Source organism: Hirundo rustica, chromosome 1 (genome assembly GCF_015227805.2).
Source record: "Hirundo rustica isolate bHirRus1 chromosome 1, bHirRus1.pri.v3, whole genome shotgun sequence".
Taxonomy (NCBI): Eukaryota; Metazoa; Chordata; class Aves; order Passeriformes; family Hirundinidae; genus Hirundo; species Hirundo rustica.
In genome coordinates this window covers 59,657,097-59,668,234 of record NC_053450.1, presented here as the reverse complement: position 1 = coordinate 59,668,234, position 11,138 = coordinate 59,657,097, and the positions used below count along the sequence as shown (strand labels likewise).

The 11,138-nt window shown below is 39.4% G+C and overlaps 1 protein-coding gene across 1 annotated transcript in view; it reads right to left on the bottom strand.

The window, feature by feature from the left end:
• Window positions 1-533: 533 nt before the first annotated feature.
• TSHZ1 (teashirt zinc finger homeobox 1) overlaps window positions 534-11,138 on the bottom strand; it is a 54,688-nt gene continuing 44,083 nt past the window's right edge. Inside the window, exon 2 of the mRNA XM_040086208.2 lies at window positions 534-4,299. Within this exon, the coding sequence (XP_039942142.1) occupies window positions 1,115-4,299 (3,185 nt within the window). The 3' untranslated portion in view covers window positions 534-1,114. The remainder of the gene's footprint in view (window positions 4,300-11,138) is intronic.

Below are 11,138 nucleotides of genomic sequence, written 5' to 3'. Positions count from 1 at the left end.
AATGACAATATAAAAAGTTAAAAGAGAAAGCATACAGCCAGAAGGTACAAAGAAAGTTGAACAGTTTAAAATGGTACGATATGTAACATGTATTTTTTTAAGCTGATGCTGGCAATTTACAAGAAACAGAATCCAACATTTGCCCCATTTTTTTTGTTTTCATTTACCAATGCAGCACACTATAGAAAGGTCAGCTTGTACCAAAGCTTAACATTTGTAAATAACTATAAACTGCAGTATTTTACAGGAAAAAAAAAAAAAAAAGGAAAGAAAAGAGCATTTTTTACATTTGTTTTAAATAACCGCGTGCATACTTTTTTTTTTTTCTTTTTCTTTTTTCTTTTTTTTTTTTTTTTTTGCCAAAAAGTGGCAATTCTCAGCATCCAGAGGGTTTGGGCATAGTGGCAACTTGGTTTGCTTTATTTTAATTATTATTTAACTTATACAGTTGTGGCTTCCTAACCCCTTGAGTACTACAGAGCTCTCCTTCTTCCAAGGACTGCATGCACAATATCTTCACAAACCAGTTCTGCATTAAAAAAAAAAAAAAAAAAAAAAAAAAAAAGTCCTGCTTCCGACACAGCTCTTATTTTAATTAAATGCCTTTAAGTATTTTGCTTTGTTTTTCCTTATTTACTTATTTAGTCACTGGGAAAGGCACAGAAATGCTATTACAGTTCTCAGAGGGTTAAAATTTGACACTACCAGGTTCTGTGACCTTTATTGTCATGGCAACTTTGTAATTTTAGGATGTCTCTTTATCATTGTTCTTTGTGTCTTTCTTTACGGCTAAATTAATGTCTCTCAATAGTGTCTCCCACTATATTCTACAAAAGATAGCTTAACATCAAGGACAGATGTTGAAAATAAAGGTCAGACTTTGATTCACAAAAAATAAAAACAGAAACAAAAAAATAACCATGCACAGAACAGACAAAGAGCATATAAATATAACTACAAAATAAGTGTAAGAAAAACCAAGGTCCAGATAGGCAGTTCAGCAACAAAAGTAAGACTGATTTCAGAGGCTCAGGTCAGGCCTAGTGCAGTACTATGAAGAAGTTTAGTGCAATGTTCCTGTGGTCACTTGCATACCTGGCTGCTTACCTGGACGCTATTGTTTTTCTAACTCAGTTACATAGATCAGATGGTCCTCTGGGGACTTGCCATGTGTTTTACTAAGGTGCAGTTTGACTGCATGCTTGCTTGCAAAAGTTCGGTTACAGAGCTTACATTGGAATGTGGAGCCTAAGTCCTCCTCGGCAATTCCAAGTGAGCCCAAAGTCTTGTTTGTGAGGACTTTTGAAACATTCTGCTGTTCTTGAATCTGATTAAGTGGCAACTTTGACAGATCCTTCAAACTAAACCCTAGGTGTGTCTCTAAGTGACTTATGTATGTAGAAGCAGTCCTGAACTGAGAGGCACAATCATTGCAAAAGAAAACAGGATGTCCTGTGTCCAAGTTCTTTAAAAATTTAGTTCCACCTGTCCTCCTTAACTGATACTTCACATTGGCCAGCCAGTGGCTAATTGTGGTCATGGAAAGACCAGTAAACTTAGAGATGTGTACCCGCTCTTGTGGACCTAGGTCCGACATAATGTATTTGCCTTCTGGGGTCTCCCTCAAGCTGGAAGCAAACTGGGCCTGAAGGATCAGAAGATGCTGAGGGTTCCAGTTGGACTGCCTGCCCTTCCTCTTGTGTACTGGTGACAGTTCATCCAGAGCTTCCTCAAAACTGCTTCCATCAGCATCAGACTTCTCTGACACGGTAGAGGGAGTTGAAGACTTGGGTGTCAAACGCCCTGTGAGGTTCTTCACCATATCAGAAATATCCAGCAGGGCACTCTCCCTCAGAGGGGATGAGGCAGAGTCAGCCACACTGGAAACAAGAGGCTTGGTTTTGGACTTAGTTAAATCAATAGGTTGATCGCTGTTCTCATAGTAATACCGGTCAATAGCATCAGCTTGCTTGACTGGAGTGGTTGGGTAAATGGGTTTGTCCAACATGCTGTTACTAATTTTGTACAGCATGGCCAAAGGGTCCAGAGAAGGGCTTACTGGCTTAGAAATTTTTCCTAAGTGGGTATTCATAATGGACTGCAAAGCGCTCAATGGATTAATGAAGGATGGCTCAGGTGAATGATCTGTGATAATTCCTAAATTGTTACAGCCATTTGCAACCTTTGTTTTAAGTGGCTCTGTACCATTTGGCGTATGTGCTTCTGCTGGACTATCTTTTTTGACCTTCTGAACTTCAGACTCAGAGCTCTTTTTTGGCTGCTGTTTATTATTTATTTCTTCTGCTTTTGGGAAGTCCTTGTTTTCTTTAGCAGCGGGTGATGTGGGTTTAACTGGAGAACTCTTCTCTTTCTCCAAAGGTTTCTCTTCCTTCTTCACGTTGATTTTACCTGTAACTTTCTCCACTAGCTCCTCCATAGCAGATACATTGCTCTTGTGAGGTGGGGGTGTGAGATTGCCTGGGGAATGGATGAGTGCGTTGTGTTCTGACGACAGTGATTTCACACTGCTTGCGTAGGATGGCTGCATTTGAACGCTCTGCACTGTGGGCTGAAGGGGTTTGACTGTTCCTGGGAGCTGGTAAGCTGCATGAATACTGGGATATCCTCCCCAGGAAGGGGCTCCGTTCTGGGCTTTGCTGATGGCTGTTGTCACTGTGTTCTCCAGGGATTTCAATATGTCTATTCCGCCTTTAGGACTATCATCTAGGTCCTCCTCTCTGAGGTATTGATACAAAGTTGTTGGCTCAAATTTCTCTGTAGAGTCCTCACTCTCTTCTTTAATTTTCTTCTCTGTTTCAGTGACCACCAGCTTTTCCTTCTCTAGGTCTTTCTTTTCCTCCGAGTTTGTGGAGCCCGCTGGGGAATCGGGCTGCTTTTTAATGTTGGAGGCTGGTAGCCTTGTGTGGGTGGTGGGTGGAAGAGGTATAGACTGTATTTTCTCCTCCACCACTGGGTCCAACACTAGCTGTTTGCCTTTTTTGGAAGCAGAATTGGTCACTTTCAAGAAATGACCGGTGACCATCATGTGAGCAGTGAGCTGCTGCAAAGTATCATGGGAACTGCCACATTCCATGCATTTCAATATCTGGGCTTTGCGTGCCTCAAACTGCCAAGTGTAGCTAGCACCATTTTGATAGCCATAGCGGTTGTTCGGAGTCACGTAGGGGTTGGCAGTTTTCTGATCCTTTGCAGACTCACCCAGTGAAGCTTCTGCCGTGATCCCTGTTGGCTCAGGTGAACAAGGTGAAGCCAAGTCCTGAAGTGCTCGCTTTTTGGTAGAAGGGACCAATTTGGTGATGGCTGGTACTGGCTCCTTCAGAGGCACTTTCTGGTAATGCTTTGTTTTTATCATATGGACGCTGAGGTCTTGCAAAGACTCAAACGAATGCCCACAGTACATGCACTTCAGCACTTTCTGGGCATCCTCTTTGCCTTCCATTTCCATAAGTGATCGTTTCCTAGGCTTTGACCACCGCTTGGTCTTATCAGCTTCTTTATCTCTGTTGTCATCACGGTAATGTCCAGTTTCATTCATGTGCACCGTTAGCTCCACCAGCGTGTCGTAGGCTGCGCTGCAGTCTTTGCATCGGAACTTGCTGGCACCGGTGAACACAGACCCATAGAGTTTATTGTTTTGCCGGTAAAGCTGTACTGTGCTGAAGAGACTCGGCTCTGGGAGAAGTCCATACGATGAGGTCTGCTGCAGAGTTTTAGCTAATGCAGCTTGGTGCCAGTCGTAACCTGAGCCACCACTGTTACTATTACTGTTACTTGTACTACTGGTGGTTGTACTGGTACTAGTGTTGGTACTGGTAGTACAAGCACTCTGGGAATTGGCATTGGTGTCAGTACTGGTCATGTTTTCATTTTGGCTGATTCCGTTGTTGCTGGTGGTTGGATTGGATTTCTTTAAGTCCAAAGCTAAACTGGACCAGCAAGTCTCTGAAAGCAGATTTGCATACACAGCTTTTATTTGTGCCAAGCTGTCCTGTGGATAGGAAACATTGTCTGTGCACTGAGGATCCTCTTTCTCTTCTTTAGAGGAAGTGCTTTTGAAATGGGCCAGCTGATCGCTGTTTTCACTAAACGGCGAACCATAGCCTGCATCCTGATTAGTTGCAGTGCTGACTGGGGAGTTCTGGTAGCTTTGAGCCTCTTTGATCTCCGCTTCTTCATTGCACAAATACTCATTCTCCTGGATGTCCAGAGACAGCCCATCATCTTCCACGCTGTCTTCATCTATTTCTGCTGCTTTCAATTCTTCCTCAGGAACATATGCTAAAATACAAGAGGGGAGATGGGGGAAACAAGACAATGTTATTGAACATGCACATTTTACATGGCACTCCTGCACTAAAAACAGTAACCACGAAGACAAATTTTGAAGATATATCCAAACCCCAAACTCACCATCACTCACACACTCCTCCTATAAATCCACATACTCTGTCATGGTTACAGTTTGATATCAGTGATACTGAAGAATAAACTTTGACTTCAGCAGTAAAATATGTGCCAGGACCACAGTAAATACCATAATATCAAAACTAAAATCAAACAAAGAGCCTACTAAACTAGTTTTTATCAACTTTAAAAATGGCCTGGTACTGAGCTACATTTACTGCACTACATATGTATGTGTAATGCATTGCAGCTGACCTGCATCCCTCAGACCATGACACTCAGAATCACTGACGTGACCAGCTCTATCTTGTCAGTTCTGTCTTTCCTTGCAAACCAGCTTTAGCTACAGCTTCAGGGGCCATTCCTGTGTCACTGACACCTGACTCTAATGAAGCCATACAGGGCAAAAGTGTCAGGTCAGCTGTTCCCAGGGTCTCCTGGTGTCTGGCTGTACTGCATCCATCTGAGAGCAGAACAGCTTTCACTTTTTGAAAGGTGAAAAGAGAAGCAAGGCTGATTGTTTTCTAAAATGGGTAGGATGTAGTTTGCCTCCTGTTATGATCTGATGTGGGTCCTGCATTTACCATTTTGAAAAAAAGCAGTCTGAAACTAAAAGTAAATGCTAGAGATTAATTTCTTTAAGCATCAAACAAAAAAAACTTGCGATCTCCATAGCAGCTTGCTTATTGGCTTATGGAAAATATAAAATTTTGCTACTGCATTGCTATCTGCGAAACTATACGATCTCACCAAACTATGTGTTTATCTATATCAAACTATTTGTTAAACTAGCAAATGTGATATTCATGAGCAGATGGCCATTACATCAAAACACATTTACTCCAAGGGCTCAATTCACAGAAGTGACTTACATGTACCTAAGTGATAAATGTACACTTTCATTGCAAAGCAGAAAACATAGTTGTACACATTTCCCTCCAGTTTTGTAAAAGAAGTTAAAAAAAATCACAATGCTAATGGAATGTAGATCATTTATAAGAATGTCAGGGTAGAAAATATGGATTATGAACAATTTTCAGTAACTGAATAAAAAAGTGCCTCCTTGTCAGGTGAACTCTGCAGCAAGTGATGCTGAAATATGTGTCCTGCGTCCTTTCATGGTACAATACTGAAAGAAAGCCAGAAAAGAGGCACTTCTGCTCCTATGTGGTATGAAGAAAATATGTATTATCATGTTAACAAAGCTGAGGTCTTCTTCAGCTGGGGGGAGGATAAGTACCAGTCGAGATTCTTTTTGTACACAATTGCTAACATATTCTGAAATTTCTTTTCTGAAAAATAAAAATAATCTTCTTTCATTGTAATATGAATACTCTTTGAAACATATTTCGGTCAGTACTGCATTATGTATTCACCTTTGCAGTTCAGTCTTAATGCAGCTCCTAACTGCTTCAGCCTGATCTTTTAAGAAGAAGTATGAAAATTCTCCATCTAGTACGGGTTTTGTACCGAACCCTAAGATGCCGATTGCATTTTTCGCCTGTCCCCTAAATGTCAATATTTTCAGGTGATAATTTGACTTTTTAGTTTTTAAAAAAGTTCTAATCGGGACCCAAACAAATAAATCAGCCTCAAGTGTTTTCTAATATGTTTATAAGGACAGGTAAGTACCAAGCACAATAAATAAAATTGAGAAATAATCCTGGAGTCAAAGGCCAGGAAGATGCCAGAAAAGCATTGTAAAACCATGAAATATGAAAAAATTCTCCAACAGGCATTTTGTCCATAAAATAAATAATAGAATGCAGAAATAGTAAGAGAATTCAGAAAGCGGTCAGCTTCCCTGTGTTGCAGCATTGCTACTGTTGGAACACCCTGCAGATATTGGAGCATGGTAGGACCGCTGCAGTTCTGAACTTTAGGTACACACGTAGAATTCACTCCCACGGCTGCAGTCTAGGACCTCTTAGCTCTCTAATTCAACAGACCTGTTTGCAGCATTTTCTAAATACATTTTTAAGTTCCAGAAAAGTGAAGAACAGCTAAAGAAGAATATGGTTTCTAATTTTGAAATTATTTTTAAATAGAAAATAAACCCCTCTGAGACCTAAAATGCACAACAATGGGCAGTTACCATCTGGCATATTTGTTAAAAAACAAAACAAGTACAAGCTGAAAACTGAGAGGACACATATTTTGAGCTTTTATGAGCAGCTTTTTCTCACTAAACCACAGTGCAACTATGCCACTTTTCTCTAATTTTCACATCCCAATATGTTTAATAACTAGGTGCAAAAACCTGTTGTTAGATGCTGGATGTTCCCGTATTTGATACATCATTTTGTAAGGATCCACACTAATTATTTGCTTACATCTCTTTACTTAAGTCTAAATTGCATAAATACATATTTTTATAATTGCTATATATAACCATTTATATATCCGCTTAAGTAGAAACTCTAATGATCCACTGCCATGTCTTTTATTTTTCATTATTTACTTCTTAAGGGATTTTTCTCTATTCTCATACTTTTGCACTTTTGCAATTTGTATCATAAAAATAAAAAGGAGCTAAACCACACAAGAAATGTTAAAACTACATTAATGTTAATAAATGTTAAAACTACAACTGCCAAAGCAAAGAAACCAAGTGTCAGGATGAAATACCCATCTTTTACTTACTGTTCCTACTCTTTGGTTTTGCTGAGACTACTACATGATTTAGTTCACTTCTTACCAACATATACTGCAATATAAGGGTTAAGAATGTGCAAATGGCCAGAACTATGATTTTCTACTATTTCAGAATTTAAGCCAGTTCTAAAAAAACCCTGAATTTGTATGATATGCACACCCACATGTCTGTACGTATATCTAAAGTCACGAAGAAATAATGCTTCTTAGCAAAAAAGTAATTTATCTGTAATGTTTAATTTCTATCACTGCAAAAAAAAAAAAAAAAATAGTCTATTTAACTCCTCTGGTTATCATAGGATACAGACAATACCAGTTCATTCAAGACTACTAATGCTTATGAGATGAATAGCAGCACACTCAACATATGGTATTTTGCAAGGTCAGTGCAATTCCCTAACTGAAAAGGTTTCTGTAAGAGCTAACACAGAAGCAAACAAAAGGAAGAATGTTAATGTCTAAAAACATGCACATTTTACTAAAATTCTCACAGATATTTGACAAATAAATAAAATTCAGTGTTTTAAACACAGCAAAAATGTTCCTCATAATTACTTGCAGAGAGAAGTAATATATTCTACCTTAAATAAAAGCATAAGATGTTCAGATTCTAAATTATAAAAAGTAGATCAACAGACAGATTTCAGGCAACATATCTTTCTGTGACTGAGCAACTCTCAACAATCTTCTCCACCAAAGCGTCACCTGTGTAGGTGAGTCGTGCAACCCTGCATCTGCAAAGATGCTGTTGGTTTACACAAGTCCCAGAACCACACAAAAATATCAAGAGCAGATATAAGCAATTATCCTCCTCAACAATAACTAGCAGAAGAAATTACAGATCATAGCATCAGCTTTTCTCTTCTTTCTCATTTGTGTCTGGACGGACTGAGGCAAATGCAAGGTGTAAAAGGGGAAAAAAACCTTCAAGTTCCAGTGAACTAAAAATTAGGGGGAGAATTTTGTATTTCTTTTCTTCCATTTAAGTCTTGCTGCTTTTTTTTTATTATTATTTTTTTCTTCCCTATAAAATGTGCCTTCTGGATGCCAATGCTTCCCCATAGATATACTGTCATCTTTGAACAGTCTTAAAAGCTGTGCATTCTAATCTAAGTGGACATGAGATGCTATATATTGTACATGTGAGTAGCACAGCACATTGTGTTTGCTTCAGTGAGAATATTTACACTATAAATACACATCCATTGTTTGAAAAAGCAAACAAAGATGTGAAATGTAAGGATGTGGTTAAAAATACAAATATTCTCACATAAAACCTTTCCACAACCTTGGAACTATGCTTTTGAAGGAATCTGTCTCTATGGAGGTATTCTTTTCCATTCAAAAAGGGATTCAACATTGAATAAATTAGTTTGAAAAGCACCAAAAGTAATAATTTTATTTGGTTTTAGTAGTCTACAAAATTAAATGCAGCAAGCTCTTCAAGACCCAATTTTAAATCCTCCAAATAAAAAAAAAATTATTCAGAAGAAACACCTAAGCAGTGAAGGTCACAGTTCAGTAAAGGAATTGAATACTGAAATAATTTTCACTGAAATACCTATTTCATCGTTTTGACAAATAGAGATAGGTTTAGGTCTAAAATTCTTCACTAAATCAGGGCCTACTCTGTGACTAAACAATAGCGGCACAACGTGAGTGTTCACCATTCTTCAACAGATGTATTGCCACAGCTTCTAATATTTACCCAGCCAACAGGAGACAGCAGCTGCAGAAGTTTTCACAGCCCACACTGTCACCTTCCACAAACTGCACTCCAGGCTGGGGGTGATTTCCACCGCACACAAGATCACATTTCATATCTTAGGTAAAAAAAAGTACGGATAGAAAAGACAATCTATAGCCACACATCTCCCTCATTACAGAAAAACAAGAGGCAGATGAAAAAACCCAAATCATGTACAGACATGTTTCCAGAATATAGAGTTCTGGAATAATGAGAGCTTTACAGAAGGGTCCAAAATCTCACATTGTGTGAGTTTAACATGCCTGCTGGAAGAATTGTGAGTCTTCTGTATTAGTATATACAAATGTTCATACACAATTCTGGCACAGATGCTACAAATCTGTGTGCATGTGTGTGTGTGTGTCTGTATTACGATGTCACTGTGGTGGAAAAATATTGTTTAGTTATGACAATGGCTAAGGAGCAGCAGAGAAAATGAGACAGCCAGATAACCTTACTACAGAGGTTTGTGCTTTTATTTCTAATTGCAGCAAAATGGGGGGCAAAATACTAGAACTGCCTACCCTCTAATCCTAATGCAATCGTAGATAAGGTACTGTAACAAGAACAACCTCCGTGCTTCTAGCAGGTTAAATGATAACCCTTAAAGGCATCCCATTAAAAGCCAACAAAAAGATTCTTCACCTCTTCCTCTTCTCTTCTCTATCCCCTGTAAAATGAATGCTGCAAATTATTAGCCAACGCTGGCAATTGGAGAACGAAGCAGCTTGCATGTGGGTATATTTTCACAGTGATTCTAATCTGAGAAATTTACTTGCTCTTCCCCTTCTATCTGATAAACTATACATTCAAGCGTTCTCATTAGTGTTCGGATCACCAAAGAGAGCTGGAGATGAATCAGTCCATCCACCCCTCCTCTCTCTGCTCTGTCGAGATTATTTCATTGAAATGTTCATTTTCATCCCTGCTGGCAACATTAGAATGGAAGTATTTAACCTGTTTCCATTACTTATACAAATTACCATTATGGGGTAGGACAGATGTTAGAATCATGCCACATAACTGACTTCCATACATTCTTTACGGGGAGGATAAGAAGAAGGAAAGCTGTTAGATCATATTATCCAGTCTCAATAATGTTCTCTCTCCTCCCAGATTCATTAACTTCCAACATCAACGTTTCCCTTTCTTTCTGTGTGAAAATGCTCCGTCTCCTTGAGCTCATTTAATTTGGAGCAGGAAATCTTTGTCAGAAATAATTTTTTGATCAGGTGCTCTAACTAAGGGGCGAAGGGGGGCTGAGGAAAGAATAAAGAAAAGGGGGGGAAAAACCCAACACCTTGTCGAAAATGTTATTTCTCTAACATGGATGATGAAAGAGAAGTCAGTTAAGATGCTGGTACTCAAAGATGGCTGTCACTTCAGATAGGGGCTGGCACGACTCACCTAGACAGGTGACGCTTTGGTGGAGAAAAGACTTGCTGCATTATTGAGAGCACCAAAGATCAGGATGACAAAGACTGTAGGCCCAGGGTGCCTGGGGCTCCTAGAGAAGTGACTTTAGCAGGCACATGGATTTCAGCCTCCATTTGCATCACTAACTAATGGTGAAGTACAAACCAGAAGTTTGGTGATTAAAAGGCAGGCACACGGTTACAGACGGCAAACACCCCAGTCACCATCAGCACTAACTTTCTATTCACTTTGTAAGAACATCGGAAAAGCTCAAGCTGTTTAAGTATTAAAAAAAAAAAAAAAAAAAGAGGGAGAGAGATATATTTTATTACTAATTACTTATTCAAAAGGCTTTCCTGTTCAACACCCTATTTTCCTGCTGAATTATCTTCCTGCCCGCCCCTTTAATGCTTGCTTAAGGCTTTGTGATTTTGCCATCCCAGGATATATCCTTGCACTCTGACACAGCTGAGAATCACTGCAAAATGCATCAAATTTGCCAGCCCTTCTCACATGAACAGGTGTGCAAGAGAAAGTTTCACCTCCGAGTACAAACAGCAAACACGATTCTTACAACATTCAAGGCAAAATGCTGCCGAAGATCAACATGAAAACCCTGAGAGTCTGAATTCCCTGACTGTAGTGGCCAGGTCACTGGCAGGGATTCTGGGGCTTTGTTTTGTCTCAGCTTTTCCATCATTCAGGACCGTTTCATATGTACACAACAGCAGGGATGAAGGAGTAAGGAAACCCCCGAACAAATAAGCAAGCAGCCACTTGGTAGAGATAGCAGACAGAGACATCACCAGGCCAGAAATATACTGGACCCTGGGAAGAAGAGAGAAGCACTGTGATAATGCATGAAAATAGAGATTTCCCAGGCAGGTTATAACAG